Source organism: Danio rerio, chromosome 24 (assembly GCF_052040795.2).
Source record: "Danio rerio strain M-AB ecotype USA chromosome 24, GRCz13ab, whole genome shotgun sequence".
In the NCBI taxonomy this organism is placed as follows: domain Eukaryota; kingdom Metazoa; phylum Chordata; class Actinopteri; order Cypriniformes; family Danionidae; genus Danio; species Danio rerio.
Genome location: NC_141044.1, coordinates 10,630,257 through 10,653,741, shown reverse-complemented (window position 1 = coordinate 10,653,741; position 23,485 = coordinate 10,630,257). Strand labels below are relative to the sequence as shown.

The 23,485-nt window shown below is 36.8% G+C and overlaps 2 protein-coding genes and 1 long non-coding RNA gene across 7 annotated transcripts in view; 2 read left to right on the top strand and 1 right to left on the bottom strand.

The window, feature by feature from the left end:
- The window catches only part of ankha (ANKH inorganic pyrophosphate transport regulator a), a 38,738-nt gene extending 25,780 nt beyond the window's left edge, over positions 1 to 12,958 (top strand). The window contains 4 exon segments of the mRNA NM_001030259.2: positions 5,461 to 5,590; positions 6,221 to 6,344; positions 7,286 to 7,385; positions 11,766 to 12,958. Of these exon segments, the coding sequence (NP_001025430.2) occupies positions 5,461 to 5,590; positions 6,221 to 6,344; positions 7,286 to 7,385; positions 11,766 to 11,894 (483 nt within the window). The 3' untranslated portion in view covers positions 11,895 to 12,958.
- A 1,010-nt stretch (positions 12,959 to 13,968) lies between these two features.
- On the top strand, positions 13,969 to 15,387 carry LOC147837953 (uncharacterized). Its single transcript, XR_015524791.1, has 2 exons — positions 13,969 to 14,512; positions 14,706 to 15,387. It is a non-coding gene; the product is annotated as an uncharacterized LOC147837953 (long non-coding RNA).
- A 2,307-nt stretch (positions 15,388 to 17,694) lies between these two features.
- The window catches only part of LOC100001665, a 42,810-nt gene continuing 37,019 nt past the window's right edge, over positions 17,695 to 23,485 (bottom strand). For all 5 annotated transcript variants that reach the window (XM_087309302.1, XM_087309303.1, XM_087309305.1 and 2 more), the window contains one exon: positions 17,695 to 18,241. In XM_087309302.1, coding sequence (XP_087165428.1) covers positions 18,026 to 18,241 — 216 coding nt within the window. In that variant the 3' untranslated portion in view covers positions 17,695 to 18,025. The remainder of the gene's footprint in view (positions 18,242 to 23,485) is intronic.

The following is a 23,485-nucleotide window of genomic DNA, read 5'->3' as shown; positions in this document are numbered from 1 at the left end:
CTGTGGAATAATTCCAGTACCTTGTTGAATCCGTGCCACAAAGGATTAAGGCAGTTCTGAAAGCAAAAAGGGGTCCTGGTACTAGTAAGGTGTACCTAATAAAGTGGATGGTGAGTGTATTTTTCATAATGTTGTGTTTAAATTTTTGGAAAGCATAAAGAATTAAGTTGGTCAGATAAATATATCCATTTCAAAACGCACACATATAAAACTAAATAAAGAAACGACCCAACTGAATTTTCTCCTGCTCCTGGAAAAACTTGCGTTTTTCACATGCCATACAAGTAATAAACCCCTTTTTCAACTGTTTACTTGTCATGCTCTTACCTCAGGGCCTGTACACAGAAACCAAAACAGCAGTAGGTGGAAACAGATGTTACAATAGCAGTGTTCATTTTGTCAATGACACAACGGGGCTAATATGTGTTACCTAAAGTTTGACACAAACCGAAACTTGACAGGTTGTCTGCACTAGTAATGTGACTGAAAATCAAGAATGTACACACTCTGATTCACCTATGTAATAAATGAACAGCGCATGATTGTTGCCGAAAAATTACAAGACTAAAAAGTAGCCAAAAAGATAAAAACTAATCAACATATATTTGTGTTATAATCCACTGCACTGTGTTGTCATTCATTAGATGAGCGTATAGAAGCCTTTGCATTTAGTTGCACTACTGTCCTATTAGTAGACTTGTAAGGTTTATATTTGTCAAGCTATTTTTGTCAAATGTAATAGTGTTGCACATGGAGAGAAAGTTATACTTTATCGTGTACAAGCAAAATTGACCAGTGACTATAAACGTGTATATGTTAAAAAATAAAAACAGCAGAATAAACCAAAGAGATTATTTGTCCATCTCAAAGTTTTGAACATTTTGTTTTTCATTACTTGACTTTAAGGTGTGTGTTGTGTAATTATGGATTAGATGTTCAGATCAAATTAAAATTAAAAGCGCATGTTTGTAGATCTCGCACACCCACTTTTTTTTTTTTTTTGTATAGCTCTACTGTAAAACCCGTGCCACTAGTGGAGAAAAACTCAAAACAGCCTGAAGATATTTGGCAGCTGTCTTACTTCTTGTTTCATAATAGTACAAATAACATATCAAAACACCTTACAGTGAACATCTGTCAGCAACCGAATGACAAACAGATTTTTTGCATAAGTTTTTATTTTTTTTAGTTTGCTTGTTTTGCTGTTTGAGAGCATACCTGTAAACATCGGGATGTACAAATACAGGACAGCAATTAGCTTAAAATAAGGTTTTAATTTTTATTAATTTTATTTTTTATTTATTTTTATTTTTTAAATTTTAGGTAAGTTAGGATGATCAATTTTGTTTCTGTTATGCTTAATAGGAGAAAAATGAGAGAGATATTTTTTTGAGAAATTGTTTTCTTGAAAGTCGAGTTACAAAACTAACAATAAGATTATTATGCCTCTAAAAAAGCTCAGATAATGGTGTCAGGGTTTTGTAAGTTTCTGATTGGCTAATTGACAACATTTGAGTTAATTAGTGGCACAACTGTAGAATTGTATTTAAGAAAAACCTCAAACACACTGCCTCCTTTTGTGACAACATGGAAAAATCAACAAGTCAGAATCAACAAAAAGGCCAGATTACAATTTGCTAAATTACACTGGGAAAAGAATATTTTTTGGAGACGTGTCCTGTGGTCTGATGGAACTAAGATTGAACTGTTTGTCCAAAATGACCAGTGTTACATTTGGAGGACAAAAGGGAAAGCTTACAAGCCTAGGAACACCATCCTAACTGTGAAATATTGGGGCGGCAGCATCATGTTGTGGGGCTGTTTTGCTGCAAGAGGGACTGGTCCACTTCACAGCATAGATGGCATCATGAAGAAAGAACATTATGTAGAAATACTGAAGCAACATCTCAAGACATCAGCCAGGAAATTAAACCTTGGCCACGAATGGGGCTTCCAAACAGATCATGACCCTAAGCATACTGCCAAATTAGTTAAAATGTGCTTTAAGGACAACAGAGAGAATGTTTTGGAGTGGCCATCATAAAGCCCTGATCTCAATCCTATAGAAAATGTGTGGTCAGAGTTGAAAAAGCTTGTGCGAGCAAGACAACCTACAAATCTGACTCAGTTACACCAATTCTGTCAGGAGGAATGGGCCAAAATTCCTTCAAACTATTGTGAGAAGCTTGTGAAAGGATACCCGAAACATTTGGTCAAAGTTATACAGTATAAAAGCAAAGATAAAAAATTACCAAGGAAATGTATGTAAAATTTTGACTGTCTAGAAATTAATAAAAAATTCTCAAAAAAAAAAAAAAAAATTTAATTCTCTCATAAGTCAGGCATTTAGCAAATGTAAATAATTTGGGTAATTCTTACCGACCTAAGATAGTAAACGTTTAATATGATTTACCATTAGACATTTAAAAAAAAAAACAAAAGGTTATTTTTCTTTTTTTTAATGTGTGTGTGTGTGTGTGTGTCTATATATATATATATATATATATATATATATATATATATATATATATATATATATATATATATATATATATATATATATATATATATATATATATATATATAATAGTATTTATTTTATTATTATTATTATTATTATTATTTATTTTTATTTTATTATATATATATATTTTTGCTTCTTCTTTATCAAGATCTAAAAGCCAATTGAAGGTTGTATAGCTTGTATTTTTATCCATGATCCTACTTTCTCTCAGATTTTACTCCCAGGAGCATCTGACGTCAGGGACCTCACTCCAGACATGCATTAGGTCTTTCCCATCCATAATATACCTAAAACACAGATTGCCATATAACTCGTCAATGGCAGAGAATCGGTTTCTCTCATTACTGCAGGAAAAGAGTTCAATGAACCCATTTATCGATTTTAAGCACATTAAATTCCTACTTTCACTACACCTTTGGTTAAGTCTAATTAGCTCTGCGCTAATGTCGCTGAAGCAAATCTAGCTGCTATATGTCAATAGATTTCAAATTGCATGTCTTGCTAAGTTCTTCAATTTGTCCCAAGTTCACAGGTCATATATCCAACTTCTAGAACTGTTCTAGAAGTAGGAAACTCCATTTTGAGTTGTTTGCAATACTGCATTACACAAATCAAGCACGACGGTTGTCATAATGATGTCTCTTCTTGACATTTCTTGACATCAAAAAAATGTTTAAAAATTATTTTATTTGAAAATTTCTTTTTTTAAAGAAATAAATAATAGAATAGTCATTTTATTTTAATTGTTTAGATTTTTTGCATCTACAGTATATTGAGCTTAAATGCTGCAAATAATAAATAATGTAGCTTGAAACCATTAGGTTGACTTGACTTTTTATTAATATGCACAAATGTCATTTACTTAATATTTTAAGACCATGTTTTACTCCCTTTTAGTAAAGTCAACTGAACAGTGTTTAAGGGCACTGAGATTTACCAATTTCAAACCTACAAGTCTTGACATTATCATTTTCAAAGAATCTTGTTGTTAAGCGTTTACACAGACATTTCCCCTTTGAAACCCATTTTCAGAATAATACATTTTCAGTCACCAAATGGGAGTTAAAAAGTTTATAATTTTTGGCTAAAGACACTGTCATATAAATCAACCCCTAAGAATACTAAAGCATTTGTGGGTAGAGATGTGGTGAGACATGAGCAGTGAAGATCAAAGTAAAGGCCACATTATCTGACTCAAGCCCATCGCCTTTAACTTAGTCAGATGTGGAGGATCTTTCTCTGTAAACACAGGCATGCCAGGCCTTTGTCAGATTGGATTGTGCCAGATGAGAGGAATGCCTGTAGGCAGGGCGTTGAGTAGGCTTGCTGTGAGATTGTTGTATAATCTTTTCTTGCTGGAGTGAGAAGAGTCTCATCATAAAGACCCATTTAAAATGAACTGGCACATCCGAGGGGACAGTATAATGAGAGTGTTTACATGGAGCACATTTTTGTTTGTTTTGTTGGTGCTAGTAAAGCTTAAAAGTCTGCTTAAAATCAAAAGTTACCATTTTTTTATTTTGCTAGCTCACATTGTTATCACATCCGTGCAAGTTAATCCACTCCAAAAATGCTTGGTTTTTGTAATCTTCAATAAAAGTCTGAGCATTTGCTTCCACATTTGGAGGGGTAGTGCTTCTGTTGATGTCAACCTGAGAGCTTCCATAGCAATTGCATAATAATATCCTCTCTTATCGGTAGTTTCTACTTTAGGGAATGATGCACAAAAGAAAGACCCCCAGCCTACTCAAGTATTTTGATGTAATTCTAACTCAAGCAACCTCCGGTTCACACAGACCTTAAATCTGACACAAACGACTCAAGAAAAATAAACTTCGCCATCACAATTGCATTTAAACATATTAAACTGTAATTTGAGACTTTAATAAGATAACTTAAAGATAACTTAAAGTATTAATATATACTCACCTGCTACTTTATTAGGTACACCTTACTAGTACCACGTTGGTCCCCCTTTTGCCTTTAAAACTACCTTTAATATTTTGTGGCATAAATTCAACAAGGTACTGGAAACAGGGATTCGCAGGGATTTTGCTTCATATTAACATGCAATCATCACACAGTTGCTACGGATTTATCGGCTGCAAAACCTTGATCTGAATCTTCTGTTCCACCATATCCCAAAGGTGCTCTATTTGATTGAGATCTAGTGACTGTGGAGGCCATTTGAGTACAGTAAAGTCATTGTCATGTTCAAGAAACCAGTCTGAGATAATTCACGCCTTGACATTACACGTTATTCTGCTGGAAGTAGCCATCAGAAGATGGGTACACTGTGGTCATAAAGGGATGAACATTGTCAGCAACGATACTCGGGTCCTGAAACGATGCTCAGTTGGTACTAATGTGCCCAAAGTTTGCAAAGAAAATATCCCCCTCACACACCACCACCATCAGTCTGAACGATTGATACAAGGCAGGATGGATCCATGCTTTCATGTTATAGACACCAAATTCTGACCCTACCATCCGAACGTTGTAGAAGAAATTGAGACTCATCAGACCAGGACTACGTTTTTCCAATCTTCTATTGTCCAATTTTAGTGAGCCTGTTTGAATTGTCAAGTTTTCTGTTCTTAGCTAACAAGTGGCACCCGGTGTGGTCTTTTGCTGCTGTAGCCCATCCGCCTCAAGGTTTCACATGTTTAAAGTCACTTAAATCACCTTTCTTCCCCATTCTGATGCTCTGTTTAAACTGCAGCAGATCATCTTGACCATGTCCACATGCTTAAATGCTTTAAGTTGCTGATTAGATTGACTGATTAGAAATTTGCGGTAACAAGCAGTTGCACCTAATAAAGTGGCAAGTTCTTGTTTACTCTCCTAATAGATGGTTTTAAAGCATCATAACACAAAGACAAACCGAGTAAACAAGTCATTTGACTTCTGTTAATATTTGTGTTTCTGTTTGCCAGATGTGTTTCATTGTTTTCTGGAGTCCTCATGTTTCTGAGCGTATCCTGGTAGATGTCATTGGAGTTGATATGGACTTTGCAGAGCTCTGCATCATGCCACTGAGAGTCTTTTCTTTTTTTCCTGTGCCAGGTAAGGTTAAAGCAATACTTTGTTTTTTTGTTTTTTTTTTTTAAATGGGCTCATTTTAAGTCACCCAGAGTTATGCAATTTTTCAATCCATTCAGCAAGTCTCCTTGTCTGGCCAGAGCACTTTTAGCCTAGCTTAGCATAAATAATTCAATCGGATTAGACCATTAGCATTTTTTTTTAGATTTCTAAAAATGTTTTGATGATGACTTTTCTATTTAAAGCTTTATTCTTCTGTAGTTACATCGTGTGGTAAGACAGACAAAATTAATTATTTTGTAGACCAATATGGCTAGTAACTATACTCTCAATCTTGTGTAATAATCTGTTATCTTTGCTATGGGACCATGGAAGCAATGATATTATGCAGCTCTTGAAAATAGTTCCCATCTTGGTAAGAGCACTATGTTATATCATTGCACTTGCTTCATTGGTCTAATCCAATTCAATAATTTATGCTAAGCTAAAAGAGCTCCAGCCATACTTTGAGAATGGCTGAATCGATTTAAAAATGGTAAAACTCAACTGCTTAACTCAGGGGGAATTGTAAAATGAGCTTTTGACATGTAACTTTATTCTAATTTCTAATTTGTTCTGCATTAAGTCAATGCGACCTTGTTTCTTTGTGTACAGTTACGATTCGAGCTCATCTGACAGGCTGGTTTATGACGCTAAAGAAAACGTTTGTGCTGGCACCAAGTTCAGTTCTGCGCATCATTGTGCTCATCACCAGTCTTCTCGTGCTACCTTATATGGGGTTGGTATATAGTTGAACCTTGCAAATATGCTTAAATGTATCATTTAAATATCATCTGAATGTGCTCCTCAGCTCGGTATGATTTGTGAAGCAATTAATTCTCATGCCTCTGAATGTTTATGTTTATCACGCATTTAGTGAATTGATTATGGCTCAGCTCCACAGCTAAAGCAGACGGCTGCAGCAACAGTAAAAAATAAGCTTTATTATTAAAATGATGTGCAACAGTTCACAACATTAAAACGCAGGGCCTTACAATTTTTTTTCTTTTAAAATTTAACTGAATTCAATTCAATGCTTATAAATTTGCTCTTGTGGTTTCAAACTTTTTTTTGAGTTTTTTTATTCTGATGAGCAGTAAATGCTATATTTTGAAGAAAGCTGAAAACCTGTAACCATTGACTTCCATAGTAGGAAAAACAACAATGGAGGTCAGATGTTACAGGTTTTCAGCTTTCTTCAAAATATCATCTTTACTGCTCATCAGAATAAAGCAACCGATACATGTTTGGAACAAGTGAATGGTCAGTAATTGAGCAAATTTTCATTTTTGGCTGAACGATCCCTTTAATGGTTAAACTATTAGTGCAGGGGTGCACAGACTTAGTCCTGGAGGGACAGTGTCCTGCATATTTTAGTTTCAACCTAAGTTAAACACACCTGAACCAGCTAATCAAGCTCTTTCTAGGTATTCAAAAACTTCCAGGCAGGTGTGTTGAAGGAAGTTGGAGCTAAAGGGGACCGAGTTTGGGCATCCCTATATTAGTGATCGAAAATGTATTTAATTAAGACAATGATACTTATCAAATTAACTTTTATATAACTTTCAACGTTATTACATTTTATCATTAAGTAATGCTAATGAAATGACTCTTAGAACAATCATAGGGTCATAAAAATCTAATTTTTTTCAGCTGATCTATTTTTTTTTTTTTTTGCAGGATTCATGGTGCTACACTTGGCGTTGGGTCTTTATTAGCAGGATTTGTGGGAGAGTCCACCATGGTCGCAATTGCTGCCTGCTATGTTTATCGACAACAGGTGAGGAGTCATCAGACCAGTCATGGGAAAAGCAAAGCTTTAACACAATTAAGCCAATTGCTTCACAAAATCATTTGTTGCTACGAAGCATTTGAAACATCACATGCTAAGGATAGCTGGTGGTCAAAACTATGGCACCACCACTTTTAGATTTTAAACCAGTTATTCTAATGAAATTAAAGCAAGCAGATGCTAATGCTACCTTTATGGGGTATACAGTATGCGCTGACTTTAAATTTTTAGTCAGCCAGTCCAAGCGCTGCTGGTGAACTGTCTTGCCATTACAAAACTGCCGTGTTTAAGATCTACTTTCTTTAAAAAACAGTGATCCTCACTGCCTGATAGATATACAATATTAAGTGGGTCTCAGGCTGCTTTCACACCTAGACTTTTGTTCTTGTTTCCCTAGTTAGCGCGGTCCGCAATCATGCTCGAATCGGCACCAAAACAGTCTGGCCTGAGATTGCCTGAATGAGGTGGTCTCGGCTCGATTGAAGCAAACTCTGGAGTAGATCGATTGTAGTGATACGATCCGAGCCCGTCTATATCACAGTGTTTTATGGATATGTAATAAGCATACGGCTATATGAAGAGAGAATAACGAGTAGGGCGGGAGGTCATTCCAGACATTCCAAGTGTCCTGGAAGTTCCGTGAGTCTCCCGCAAATGCACAGAGACTCCCAGATGCCTGCAAATGAGTGATAATCTCCCGGAAATTGTGCGTCTTCCTCCCAGTCCTCAAATGCATGGTGCACCTATCTCACTCCTCCCCACCGCATCCCTCTTCGCTCTTTAGACACGTTGCAAGCACCCTGTCAAACGCCACCAAACCCCCCGGTCTTCACATTGCTTATATTGTCTTATTATTCATTGTCTTAACGTAAATAAGGATGCATGACAGCTGAGCGGGACTTTGCAAAATAAACCGTTTTGAGTTTACTCACACGTGACTTGTTTTAGCTATTTTGGTACGTTTAGAACGGTTGCTGTGTGAAAGCGAACTGCACCAAGAACAAAGAGCCACAATGTAACAATTTTAATCCCTGTTTCCCTGCCATATCTGCGCTAGCCTGCTGCTACTGACTGCAGTAGCATTTACATGGACTTTTATCTCGTTTGACGCTTGAACAACTAAATGAATGCTTAAGTCCATGGGCTCTATTTTGACGGTCCATGCGCAGAGTGCAAAACGCAGGGCGCAAACGCTTTCAAGGCGTGTCAGGACGCGTTTTTGCTCATTTAAGGACGGGAAATCTGCCTTGCGCTGCGGCGCCTGGTCTAAAAGGGTTGACTTTATTTTCTTAATAAGTTATAGGTGTGTTTTGAGAATAAACCAATTAGAGTTTCATCTCCCATTCCCTTTAAGAGCTAGCTGAGTCGCGCCAAGAGCGCATTCGCTATTTACAGGACGCAAAGTAAGTCTAATTGGAAAAAATTAGCATTTCACAAGCAAACAGTTGACAGTTTTTTAAAAGAAAACTGTTAAACAGAGCATCTACTGCGTGAGAATGAGAGATAATGGAACTACTTTCACATTCGCTCTTGGATAGGGAAACCTTTATGCACAGACATCAATTAGTCTATAAATAAATAAATGTGTTTGTTAAGCACAAAGATTTGTTTCAAAACGATTTCTAAATTCAGTTCTAATTTCCAGCAAACGAATAAATGAATAATAATAACAAAATGTGCTCAAAAACCTGAGTTATATCCTAAAACACATGCTGTGCCCGATATGGTCTGAAACCTGACAGGTGGGCAAATCTAAGCTTGTTTTTAATAAAACAAATATAAATATGGATATAATAAATAATATTGCTAATAATAATACCATTATACAAAAGCAAATTGTTATGAATGAACTGAAAAAGCCTCCCGAGATGAAGAAGACATAAAAGCAGTGATTTTTCATATTTATGTAGGCTAGAAAATAATATGTTTTGTAATATTTTAATCCTTTATATTTATATTCTATATCTATTCTTATTATATCCTATATATATCCTTAATATTTAATTTTTTTCATATGTAAAGATATTTGCCTATTGCTCTCTTGTGCGTATTAAGCAGTGCGTAAGCGAAACGCAACTCTGCACCGGAGTGTAGACCGGGTTAGTTTTGGTCTAATGAAAAATCTATTATAGTTTCTCAAAATAGCAATGCACCAGCGGTCCGCCTCAGAACGCCTTCCTTTTTAGACCAGAACGCCTATGGGCGCACAAATGAGCGCTAATGCATTTGCTATATAAACAGCATAGCGCAACGCCTTAAAATGACTCTTGCGCCAAGCTGAAACTACCAAAAGACTATTGCGCCATGCCATGCGCCACACTGCGCTGGGTGTATGATAGGGCCCATGTAATTGATTGTATTTTAATTACATTACAACATTGATGCTGTTAAAGAAACCTTATGAAATTTTAAAAATCGTGACAATAACCGTTCACCACAAGTTTATCGTTGGCTCAAAAACACTAGTTGTGCATAGAGCCCATTGACTTTCAACACCCACACATCTGTATAATTAGAAAATTTAGTTAAGGCTTTCCTGATCCTTTAAAGCAAGGGTGACTCTGTCCTGGAGGGCCGGTATCCTGCAAAGTTTAGTTTCAAACCCAATTAGACACACCTGGGCTAGCCAATTAAGCTCTTACTGGGCTTTCTAGAAACATCCTTACAGATGTGTTCAGGCAAGTTGGAGCTAAAATCTGCAGTACACCGGCCCTCCAGGACCAAGTTTGGACAACCCTGCTTTAAAATATAGTGCATCTGGAAAGTGTTCACAGTGCTACCCTTTTTCCACATTTTTTTTATGTCACAGTCTTATTCCAAAATGGATTCCAATGATTTATTTCCTTAAAATTCTAAACACAATACCCCATAATGACAAGTTGAATTTTTTTTTTTTTTGTAGCCAATAAAAAAAAAAATACCTGAAAAATCACAGGTACATGAGTATCCACAGTCTTTGCTGTGAAGCTCTAAATTGAGCTCAGGTACATTCTTTTTCCACTTATCATTCTTGATGTTTCAGCAGCCTCATTAGAGTTCTTCTGTGGTAAATTCAGTTGATTGGACATGATTTGAAAAGGCATACAACTGTCTACGTAAGGTCCCAGGGTTGACAGTGCATGTCAAAGCACAAACCAAGCATGAAGACAAAGGAATTGTCTGTAGACCTCAGAGACAGGATTGTCTCGAGGTTCAAGGCTGGGGAAGGTTGCACAAATATTTCTCCTGCTCTGAAAGCTCCAATGAGCACAGTGGCCTCGATCATCCGTAAGTGAAAGATGTTTGGAACCAGCAGGACTCTTACTAGAGCTGGCCGGCAATCTAAACTGAGTGATCAGGGAGAAGGGCCTTAGTCAGGGAGGTGATTAATAACCCGATGGTCACTCTGTCTGAGCTCCAGCGTTCTTCTTAGAGAGAGAACCTTACAGAAGGACAAACATCTGCGCAGCAATCCATCTATCAGGCCTGTATGGTAGAGCGTCCAGACGGAAGCCACTCCCTGCCTGGAATTTGCCAAAAGGCATCTGAAGCGCTCTCAGACCATAAGAAACCAAATACTCTGGTCTGATGAGACTAAAATTGAACTCTTTGTAGTGAATGCCAGGCGTTACGTTTAGAGAAAACCAAGTCAAAGAAACTTGATGAATGCAGCAATGTACAGAGACATCCTGAATGAAAACCTGCTTCAGAGTGCTCTTGACATCAGACTGGGGTGAGGGTTGATCTTCCAGCAGGACAATGACACAAAGCACACTGCCAAAATATCAGTGGAGTGATTTCACAACAACTCTGTGAATGTCCTTGAGTGGCCCAGCCACAGCCCAGACCTAAATCCTATTCAACATCTCTAAAGAGATCTGAAAAAGGCTGTCCACTGTCGCTTCCCCTCCAACCTGATAGAGCTTGAGAGGTACTGCAAAGAGGAATGGGCAAAAATTCCCAAAGACAGGTGTGTCAAGCTTGTGGCATCATATTCAAAAAGACTTGAGGCTGTAACTGCTGCCAAAGGTGCATCAAGAAAGTATTGAGCAAAGGCTGTGAATACTTGCGTACATGTGATTTTTCAGCTTTTTTATTTTTAATAAATTTGCAACAATTTCAAAAACTCTTCATTTCACATTGTCATTATGGGCTATTGTGTGCAGAATTTTGAGGAATAAATAAATATAATCCATTTTGGAATAAGGCTGTAACATAAAAAAAAAAAAAAAAAAGTGAAGCGCTGTGAATGCTTTCCGGATGCACTGTAAATGTGAATGCAACTTTGCAGATCAGGAGTATGGGCATCAAATTACTCCTAGACTTTAAAAATAATACACATTCAGTATCCATTCTGCAATACCCATATTTCTAAACTTCTGTTTTCAGAAGAAAACCCCTGAAGCAGAAGTGGTTGTGGAGGACAATTCGGCGCCGATCACTGATGTCGCTTCCAGAGCAGAGCTGGATGTCATTTCTGATGATGGTGTTCAGGAAGCGGAAAGAGCAGATCAGTGATTTCATTTGGATATGCTGAAGAAGAGGTGGACATTTGCAGCAATACATGGATTTTTGATAACAAGTACTTTATTTAGTTCTATTAATATCTTTGTTTCTACAATCTCTGGAACTGTCAGATTGACTGCTGCTTGTATGAGGAAGCAGGAGCAGATTTGCATGTCTGCAACATACAGTACGCACTCCTGCACTTTTTGCATATTTACACACACGGACGTCTTCCAAAGTTCCGTGCAAAGCACTCGCATCTGAATATAATCTCTTTTGTTTTGGGAGAAAGAATGCATCAAAATGGACTTGTAATCTGTTTTAGGGACAGAAATGTTACTTGCTAAACTTTGGCCGCGAGATGTGTTTTCCTCTTGCCTTGAGACGCACAATAAATATTTACATCTTAAGTGAATTAGAACTTGCTTAAGAGGGATTTATTTTACTCACTTGGGGGCACAGACTAGATTTAAAGGCATTGTTCATCAAACAAAATGGAAAAAACTCATCCTCAAGGGGTTCCAAACTTTTTTCTGTTGGACACAAGAGGAAATATTTTGAAGAATGCTGAAAACCTGTAACCGTTGACTTCCATAGTATTTTTTCCCTGCAATGGAAGTCAGCGAGTTAGAGCTTTCTTTTAAAATATTTATTTTCATTTTTGGGTGAACTATCACTTCAAGTTGTATATTTCAATTGATTTATTTTTGTATTTACTGCACATTGCTCTGATTTGGTACCTTTGCAAAGAGCGTTATGGAGTTCGTTAGGTTTGACAATCACTCTAACACTATATATACTGTACACACACCATGGACTATTTATTTGAGCTTTTGTGAAAGCATGAATCGTTTCTGATAATCATCTGATCCAGTATTTCAAATATAGAACCTGTTATATTCCATATTTCAGCTATTTACTTGATTTTTCAACATATTTTGTCAACTTACTAAATAGAACTATCAAAACTACTGTATGTTTTACTTGAGGAAAGTGGTGCTTGTATATGCAGATGCAAGTAAACTAAGCACATTATGAATGGATTAATGCGTTTATTAAACAAATGTTGGGCTTAAGCTGTTCTCTGTTTCATTTCTTACGTATCGTGTTAATTAAAGTTAGAGACTCAAGTAAATCATAATATTTTATTCATATTTTCTCAAATGATGTCTTCCAGTTCTTGAAAAATCATTTTACATAACCAATGGTTATCTTTTTTTCTTGTATGTTGAAAAGATAATGAAAGATACTTTGAGTTAATCTGTCATTCATAAATACAAAAATCTGATGAGCAGAAAACAAAAAACAACAACAAAAAGTGCAAGTAGTTGCTTAACTTCAAAATGAGCTAACTATGAAGAAGTCTTGAAGTCTTCTTGGCATCCTTGTGTACCACCAGCTGCCTGTTAATGAGATTGATGCACATTATTGTAGCTTTCGGTGTCGGTTAAGAACACGTAAACATAACATGGTTTCAACATAAGTCAGACTTTAACTGCTCAAATTTAAGATTAATACTTGGTTCACTCCAAATGCAGAATTTGTGTCTGTGCAAGTAACACAAAGCCAATGCAAACGCATTTACCATGTACCACGGTTGGCTGAGAGCGATTAATGTGCTTTAATTTATGAAAACGCGTGCAATTACAAAAAACGCTAGCAAATTGAGAAAAGATTTTCATCGGTTTGACAGCACACGTGCTGGAAATCGTAACAACGCAAACACATTTTTAGAAAACGCAGAGCATTTTCTCACGTCACAAACAATTAATGAAAACGCGCTGCATTGTCTAACAACACACGAAGAATGGATCACAATGGAAAAGTGTCAAGGGGACCCAAAAATATAATTGACACCGCTGTGGCGTAACTAGTCAGTGAAGTTGTAGGTGATCTTTGAAGAGCGAGTTTTTCTGTTTGTTTATTTTAATATTCTGTAACATTTTATTGTCTCCTTGAAACATTTCCGTTGTGTTATAAAAAAATACACCATGTTTTCGTAAAATGTTTGTGTTGAGAGAAAATGCAGCGCGTTTTTGTGAAATGTTTGCATTCTGAGAACACGTTTTCTTAAAATGTTTCTGTTGTGAGAAAATGCAAAATTTTCGTAAATTGTTTGCATTGTGAGAATGCAGCATGTTTTCGTTAAATGTTTGTGTTGTGAGAAAATGCAGCGTCTTCGTAAAATGTTTGCGTTGTGAGAATGCAGCGCGTTTTTGTAATGTGATTGCGTTGTGAGAATGCATCGCGTTTTCGTAAAATGTTTGCGTTGTGAGAATGTAGCGCGTTTTTGTAAATTGTTTGCATTGTGAAAAAATGCAGTGCGCTTTCATAAAATGTTTGTGTTGTGAGAATGTTGTTTTCGTAAATTGTTTGTGTTGTGAAAATGTAGTGCATTTACATAAAATGTTTGCGTTGTGAGAAAATGCAGTGCCTTTTTTTTTTGTAAAATGTTTGCATTGTGAGAAAATGCAGCGTGTTTTCGTAAATTGTTTGCGTTGTGAGAAAATGCAGCGCATATTTGTAAATTGTTTGCGTTGTGAGAAAATGCAGCGCGTTTTTGTAAATTGTTTGGGTTGTGAGAAAATGCAGCGCGTTTTCGTAAATTGTTTGCGTTGTGAGAAAATGCAGTGCGTTTTTGTAAATTGTTTGCGTTGTAAGAAAATGCAGCGCGTTTTCGTAAATTGTTTGCGTTGTGAGAGAATGCAGCGCGTTTTTGTAAATTGTTTGCGTTGTAAGAAAATGCAGCGCGTTTTCGTAAATTGTTTGCGTTGTGAGAAAATGCAGCGCGTTTTCGTAAATTGTTTGGTTGTGAAAATGCAGTGCATTTACGTAAAATGTTTGCGTTGTGAGTGCGTGTTTTCGTAAAATGTTTGTGTTGTGAGAATGCAGTGCATTTGCATAAAATGTCTGCGTTGAGAATGTAGTAAAATGTTTCGTAAAATGTTTGCATTAAAAGAAAATGCTGTGCATTTACGTGAAATGTTTGCGTTGTGAGGAAATGCAGCAGGTATGCTGTGATCTTTCCTCAATTTGATGCCGTTTTTTGAAACTGCATGCGTTTTCATAAATTGCAGCATGTTAAGCTCTCTCAGCCACCATGCCAAATGCATGGAATTCGCCTCAATCTTGACGACAACGCAAATTCAAATTATTGAACTCCAATGGTAAATTTGTGAGGTGAAAATCAAAATAAAGCAAGTGAAGCGGTCTTCTGCGTTTGATGTAAACTCAACAGAACAATAGTAACAAATGTAGGGGTGTGCAATAATGATAACATTATTCATGTATGTGCGTGTGTGTAAACCTTTCATCAAAGTTGTTTTTCAACAACAGTCATGTTGTAGAAGTAAACGTATTTATAATCCACTTCATATGTTGATTACTGTCTACATATATATTATATACTCTGTAAATCTATATGGTACTTTAATCCCCTTAAAGACTCTGCTAAATGTGTGCTGGTTTAGGCCTGTAATAAATAAATAAGAAATAATGACTGGCAGTAGGGACAGAGAGTCTGTTTTAATGTGTAATAATCAAAGAATTATTACTTCAAGTGATTTGTTTAAAATGGATTGTATAGAATATTATTAATGGATGTTATTATCAGTATCTAGAATTCCATCCACCTATTTTTATGCGGATTTTGGATTTGTGCATGTAACAGCAGGATGAGCATACATTTTGGAAATGCGCAAAAAAGTGATGAATTTGTTCTCTTTAACTCATCGGATGGAAACTGCTTTATTCGAACGTCTTTTATGAGACATTGCAGTTTTGCGCATAAATTTAATTTGTAACTTTGGGTGTAAACATAGCTACTGACTAATAATGAATAGTCGGATTTCATTCATGAACCAAACACTGTTGTTTTCACTGACAAAAATCTCAGTATTAACATTTTACTGAACTGTTGTATGAACTCAATATATCACAGTTAGATTTGCATTCTGATATTTGGCAAATGGGATTCTTGCTTGCGATACTTCTTTAGATCAGGGGTGTCAAACTCAGTTCCTGGAGTTAAGTTCAAACCCTGCTTCAACACACCTGTAGGTTTCAAACAAGCCTGAAGGACTCGATTAGTTTGATCAGGTGTGTTTAATTAGTGTTGGATCTAAACTGTGCAGAGCTGCTCTCCAGGAACTGTGTTTGACATCTGTGCTTTAGATGGTATGTTTTAAAAATGAAAGCAAAAATATTCCTGTATGGGATTTAGATGTTTATAACTAATGGTGGCACTCTTAGTTGGCATCAGCATTGAGTAAATGCTTTTAGAAAAGGATTGATGTTTCTGCACATTAAAACAATAATTATGATCTTAGACAATACATATCACACACCCCTACATGGCAGTGTCAATCAAAACCAGTATTAGACATTTGTCGCAGTGTGTCCGTTTATGATTAAAAAGTATAAAAAAAATATGATTAAGGATATTTGACAGTCTTTGTTTTGTAAACGCCACAATCCCAAGCCAGACTCATTCTGAAAACGTACCGCTATATACATTTCTGGAGTGCGCAAAATACATTCCAGGAGCTGTTTTTTTTTTTTTTTATATTTGTTTTTGCGAATTCACCAGAGGCCGCTGTTTACACTTTTTGAGCTCTGAAATTTCTCTCTCATGTACCATTTGTGCCTGCTCTTGCGTAAATCCACCATAGGCCGCTGTGTATGCTTTTTGAGCTCTCAGCAAGTACCATTTGTGCCTGCTCTTCTCATGTAAATCCACCAGAGTACGCTGTGTATGCTTTTTCAGATCTTGAATTTCTCTCACGAGTGCCATTCATGCCTGCTCTTCTCACGTAAATCCACCAGAGGACGCTGTGTACGCTTTTTCAGATCTTTAATTTATCTTGCGAATGCCATTCGCACTGGCTGTTCTCACAAAAATCCACAAGAAGACGCTGTGTATGCTTTTTTCAATCTCAATTTCTCTCCCAAGTGCCATTCGCACTTGGTGTTCTCAAGTAAATTCACCAGAGGATGCTGTGTATTTTTTTCAGATCTCAAATTTCTCTCGCAAGTGCTATTCGCACCTGCTGTTCTCATGTAAATCTACCAGAGATACACTTTTTTTTAGGATCTCAAATTTATTTCGCAAGTGCCATTTGCGCATGCTATTTAAGCGTAAATTCACCAGAGGCCGCTGTCGACTGATTGTTTGACAAACTGACTAAGTGATGGATCGACTGACCCACACTTCTCCTTCCCTAAACCGAACCAATAGTATTTTTAAAAGCACCGATTGACCCGCCCACCCCATTTCCAAAACCCAACTGACAATTTTAAAAAGCAATCTAGAAAAAGAAAGGTCCTTGCTTAATTTTTATCAGGTTTTTAGATTTCACTATATTCTCACCCTGTTATTTACTTGTTTATTTATTTTTTTGGCTTCTGTTTTTGTCTTACCCGCTTTCTGGAATCGTTCTTTACCAGACTCGAACGCCGTCGTCGTAGTCAACTCTTCTATGCATCTCAATTCCACCACAGGAAAGCAGTCCATACAGAAATAAGCGGTCAGCTGGTAGTCGCAAAAAGGAACAGCGTCATACCGCCGCATTGCGTTCGTTTTTAAGATGAAATACAGCCATACGTACATCTGGCTACATAATTCGCAAGCTTCTTATATAGGGCTACGCTTTCAGAATGAGTCTTGCAGAATCCATGCCAGTGACTTTTATGTAGAAATTTTATATATTGAAATAATAGAAAATTTAACTAATTGACTTACAGTAATTATACCATTATCTCATTTCCCTTACTAAACCCACAATACATTCTTTTGAATTAAAATTCTCTAAAATTATTGTTGTAAACTCTTTAGTATTTTTTTTTTAAAAGAAATTTCCAACAGTGGGGGAAAAAAGATCATAGCTACAGTAGAAAGGCAGTAAGGTTTTTTTTGTTTTTTTCTTAACCAGTGTTAATCATCACAGCGTTTCCTGGCAGACAGATGTTCATTCTGTGATTCATTTGGGGGGGAAAAAACCTGAGCACTTATGCATGCAATTTGATCTTGGTAGATTGCTGTAAATTCCCTTCGTGTTCATTCACTGCATGAGCAACGGATCAAATCAGAAAACAAAACGTCATGCCACTTTGTAGATCAGCTTTGCTCTCTGAAGTGTCTGCCGTTAGGTCATTGTGGAATCATCTCTGTGCTGGTGTTGAACAGTCCTCCTGACGGGAACATTGTAATGGCGATCGTCCTCCGTGACGATACACACACATGGCCACTCGTGCTTGTGGTCATCTGGGTAATGCGTCACAAACTCTTCTGTGTCGGTCATGTACAGACGGAAGGCTTGAATGGTGTAGTTTAAGGCATAGCCCAGCAGAAACATCTCTACCTACAACACACAAAGTAAAAATACATTCATTTCAACCAGTTTTCTAATTTAACCCTCTATGGCAAGGGGGGGCAAACTCGGTCCTGTAGTTCCGGTGTCCTGCATAATTTAGCTCCATCTCTAATCAAACATACCTGAACATGCCAATCAGTGTCTTCAAGATCACTAGAAATCTATTAGCAGGTGTGTTTGATTAAAGTTAAAGCTAAACTGTGCAGGACACCGGCCCTCCAGGACTGAGTTTGCCCATCCCTGCTCTATGGCATGAATTTTTGTTTTAGGGGGAAAAAATATTTCACCCTATTTTTTTGAATGCTTGGGGGTCCCTTATAATAAATCAATCATAGAATGTGCTCCCCCCTAGCCCCCCACTAGATTTTGGTTTGTTGTCTTTCAGGGGACTAAAACAACAATATATTATTATATGTCAAATGAGGAACAAACGAGATGTAAATACATGGTGTCCTGCAGAGTACAGCTCTAACCCCAATTGGACAGCTACTCAAGCATTAACCAGCATATGTACTGGCAGGTTGGCAACTAAACTCTGCAGGACACCGGCCCAACATTACAGAGTTTGGGCACCCTTCTTTAGATGAATCTTTGCATACTCTGTATCTCCCTTTCTGTATGATCATCAAGTGGGCTGAATCCAGATGCGCATCAAACTTAGTTCCTGGAAGGCTGCAGCCCTGCTGAGTTTAGTTGCAACCCTGCTTCAACAGACTCACCTGTAAGGTTTAAACAAGCCTGAAAAACTCAATTAGTTTAATCAGGGTTAAAGATAAACTGTGTAGAGCTGTGGCTTTTTGCATCTTTGAATGCCGTAAGCAGGCTACAGTCCCAAAAATGGCTTGTTTGCCTCCAAAAGAAAGGTCTAACCCACACTTTGGGCTTTGCGGTATATCAAGTTCTGGGGATATATCGATATGATTCCCCAACGTGATGAGGTATTATCTAATATTGTTCATATCGATTTGGTTTGAGGCCACATGTGTGCATTCTGTGAGAAACAGACCACTCTAAGGCAGCAAGCGCAGTATTGTTAACTAGTTTCATTGAAAAGTAGCAAACCGTTGCCAGATTACGTCATGCAATAATTCGCATATCAGTGACATCACCCCGTAGTATCTGACAAGCGTAAGCCTGTCATGTCTCTACTCTCAGAGGAGCCGTGTATTATATTAAGACATTACATCCAGATGCATAATAAATAGGTTCTTATTGACATATTACTTTGCGTGATGGCATCATTGCGTAATCACAACTCAGAACTACATCTTTATGTAGTATACAAAATAATTACTGTTTTCTCAAATTGACTGGCCATCTCAGCAAAAAGATTATTTGAAATATGTCCATTCAGATTTGCATGAACATATTGACCTTATTCTAAAATGCCTGTTTTCGTGATTGTCTTAGAACAGGGTTGCTCAATCCTGTTCCTGGAGATCTACCTTCCTGCAGATTTCAGTTGCTACCCATATCAAACACACCTGAACCAATTAATTAGGACCTGAATACCACGTGATAATTACAGGCAGGTGTGTTTGATATGGGTTACAACTGAAATCTGCAGGAAGGTGGAAGGAAATATCAGTTTGCAACATCAAACAGTGAAACAAGCAGTTTTTAATGTCTAAAAATGAATGGAAGTGAATGAGACCGGAAGTCTCGAGCTAAAGATTCAAATGGCTGCGCCCGCTCGTCGGCGAAGAATAAGGTGAATAGTTGTGACTATTGTATACTATTTGTAAAAGTAAAACACTTTCTTTATAAGACTTTTTTATTTTTAAATGTGAAACAGTTACATTCTTTTAAACAATCACAGCTTGTGTACTTACTCTTTTTAACTTGTAAAAAATAACACATTTGTGAAAGTGACAATTATAGCACTGTTGGAATTTATTGCTACCTAAATTACCAACAATTATATGTGCTAACAAATATCAGTAAATTAACAGTTATGAAAAACAATACTCTACTAGAGCAAGTACTCTACTAAGTGAAGCCAACAGCCACTGCTCTTTTGAGTCACTTTTTAAAAATTGCTAAAAGTAGCCAAATGAATGTTAAAAATTGCTACATTTGTTGCTAGGTGCTTTTTGAAAAAAAAAAAAAAAGCTGCTAGGGTAGTGTTAAAAGCTGCTAAATCGAGCAACAAAATTGCTAAGTTGGTAACAATGAGCAAGCGAGCTCCGCTTGCACAAATGTGCAAATGCACAAATGAATGACTCACTCCAAACACACAAATGATTTGTTCAAAATGAACGATTCTATCAAGAACGACCCATCACTGATGTGACATGGAGGAACATGCAGTACTGGTCTTGTATCGAAATCTGACTTTACGGACAAATATGAATCCTGCTCGAGTGCACGCACATCACAGCGCCAGAAGCTGCCACAACGGTTTATCAGAAACCTTTAATCGATCAATTATTCCGCAATTGACAGCAAGAACAAACATAGAAGCCTTGTCAAATTGACAAGCAGCACTTGAATGTGTTCAAAAGAATTAAAAAAGCTAAAATGGGACGAATTTTTACTGCATTTCGAAAGTGAAACCACCTCATATTCACTTCAGAATTTATTACACGACACTCTCTTCTTTACATTTACGTTATAACACATTTAGCCCTGCGTTCTGGTCTGTTATAATGACTGTTTACATCTATATGTTTAACCAGCATTTCATCACAGTACTCTGAAACTATTTCGTTGCTTCTCATATCTATAGTCTATTCCTTTTCATCTCCTTATTTAATATTTAGTAAAACAAGTTTAGCCAAAACGAAAGAAAAGAAAAAGTGTAGGATTTTTTTTACGTGGAATGAAAGACTTTTTTTTAGATATCTTTAATAATTGTGCACAATACATGTAAATGTGTAACTAAAACATATACAGCTGATTTAATTGTTTATAAATCACACAACTGTAGTGTACAGGATTACTTATAACACTGTAATTGTGACATAAAATATCATGTTTCATATTTACATTCAATGTGGTTCTTTTCAAACCTACAAACTTTTTGTTGTTACTATTTAAGTGTTTCTTTTTTACTCTGACAATGTAGCTATGTTTTCTATGGTTCTGTTTTTGTTTTTTGTTTTTTTTGTTATTTGCACAGCAGCACAGTAGAGCTGTATATAGTATTAAGTAGGGAAAAAACCCTGTACTGTTTTTTTTTTTTTCCAAATCGTTTGTTTCCCTACTGCTCTACCTTCATTTCGAAAGAATGCCCCCTTACACCCTACCTTTTCCTTTTCTAAGGGGAGCTCTCAAGACCTACCTGATCTTGCATCCCCTTATATGCCTATTGACTGGGTGAGAGCCTTGGGCTCAAGTATCTCTGAGCTCAGGGTTCTCTCCCGGGACAGCATGCCAAACCTGCTATTAACGCAAATGCTTGAAACAGTACCTATAGGGAAGTGACAATGTGTCTTTGCCAGCTCGGTGCTTGTATCCATGTATAACTTGCCATGTGTGTAAGATGTATATCTGCTATTTGGGAATAATGTGAAGTAAACCCACACTTTGCTGATGATGCATTAGGAAAAATTTGAGCATGAGCATGACTTTGTATGTTTGTTTGCAAATGACTTTAATATATAGACCCCTAAACAACTTACTATGCATGCGCGTAACATCATCGTTTTCAAAGACTTTCATTTTCGAATGTTTTCACGGACACAATGAGTACATTTACATGGACAACATTAATCGACAGTACTATGATTAAGAGTCCACCATGTAAACAGTGATTTTTGACGACCTTTATCTGACTAAAGTCATATTCAGACTAAACAGAAATCAAATGAAGACATGTGGAGTATGCGGATTTTAGTGGCATAATTGAAGTGCAGTAAAGACATGTAAACACTGCAATCAAACTATTACCATCATGTTGGACTTTTCACTGCATTTTGCGACAGGATAGTCTAAACACACTATTTGTTTGACACTATTCTCTGCACCTACCGAGTCAGTAAATGACCACAGACACATTTAAAACAACACTATGCAAGCAGTTCAGACTTGCATCTAATAATTTGTTTGTCATGGGGGCATGCAGGAAATGTTCCCGAATGGATATGAAAGTGTCAAACTGCAGTTAAAGTCCGCAAATTAAAAATGAAAGATCCAAAACTACATGAAACTCCAGAGGAATTGTGGATAGCGTGATGACACAACGAAGTTAATCAAATTATATTCTATAACATGTAAAACAGGATCATGAATGGAACATTCAAAAAGCAGCTCATGTAAACACCTTAATCATATTATTTTCTTATTCATGCTTGCTTACATATGTCCAAGAAACAGGCAAAAAATGCTGTATTGTGTATGCCACATCAGAATTTGTACTGTCAGCTTGTTAATAAACAGTACCTACAGGGAAGTGACAATGTGTCAGCAGCGGCTCAGTGCTTGTATCCATGTATAATTTGCCATGTGTGTAAGATGGGTATCTACTTTTGGGAATAATGTGAAGTAAACCCACACTTTGCTGATGATGCATTAGGATAAAATATAGTGCGATTTTGTATGTTTGTTTGTAATCTACAGACCCCTGAACAGCTTACTATGTGCATGGACGTGACGTCATTATTTTCAAAGACTTTCATTTTTGGATGTTTATACGGATGCATCAATGACAGCGTTTTCAAAAACATCGACTTTGAAACCCATTTTTAAATGTATGTCTTCATTCCCAAAAATGGCACCAAGTAATTGAACAGGCAAAACGCTTCCAAATTTTGGCTGAAAGCATTGTCATGTAACACTAAAACCAAAAAGGGACTGACACTCAAGGGCTAAATCTGTCAGTATTTCAATGAATCAAAGTTAGCAAGTTGAAAATGTTGTGATTGATTTTGAAATTCCAGTTTGTTTAAAAGGGTACATTTGCTAGGTTTTGATTTGGAAATTTAAGGTTTGATTTTTCCCTGACTTTGTGAGGCAAGGACAAGTCTCTCACAAATCCCACAAGGTAGAGGGGAACTGTTTCTTGGGAGTAGTCATGATACTGGAATTCGGTACTGAAATTTTTGAACATTTGAGCGCTATCGAGTGCGATCTTAAACATTTGCTGTTATGTTCTCGTGCTCAACAGAAATGACTGTGATTGGCCTTAAAGGTCATCAATTGCTCACTGCTGTTCACTTAGTGTAAACTACAGATACACGGACACTGGAGCATTTTAAAGTAACGAAGATCAGCTGGTCTGTTTATGAGCTG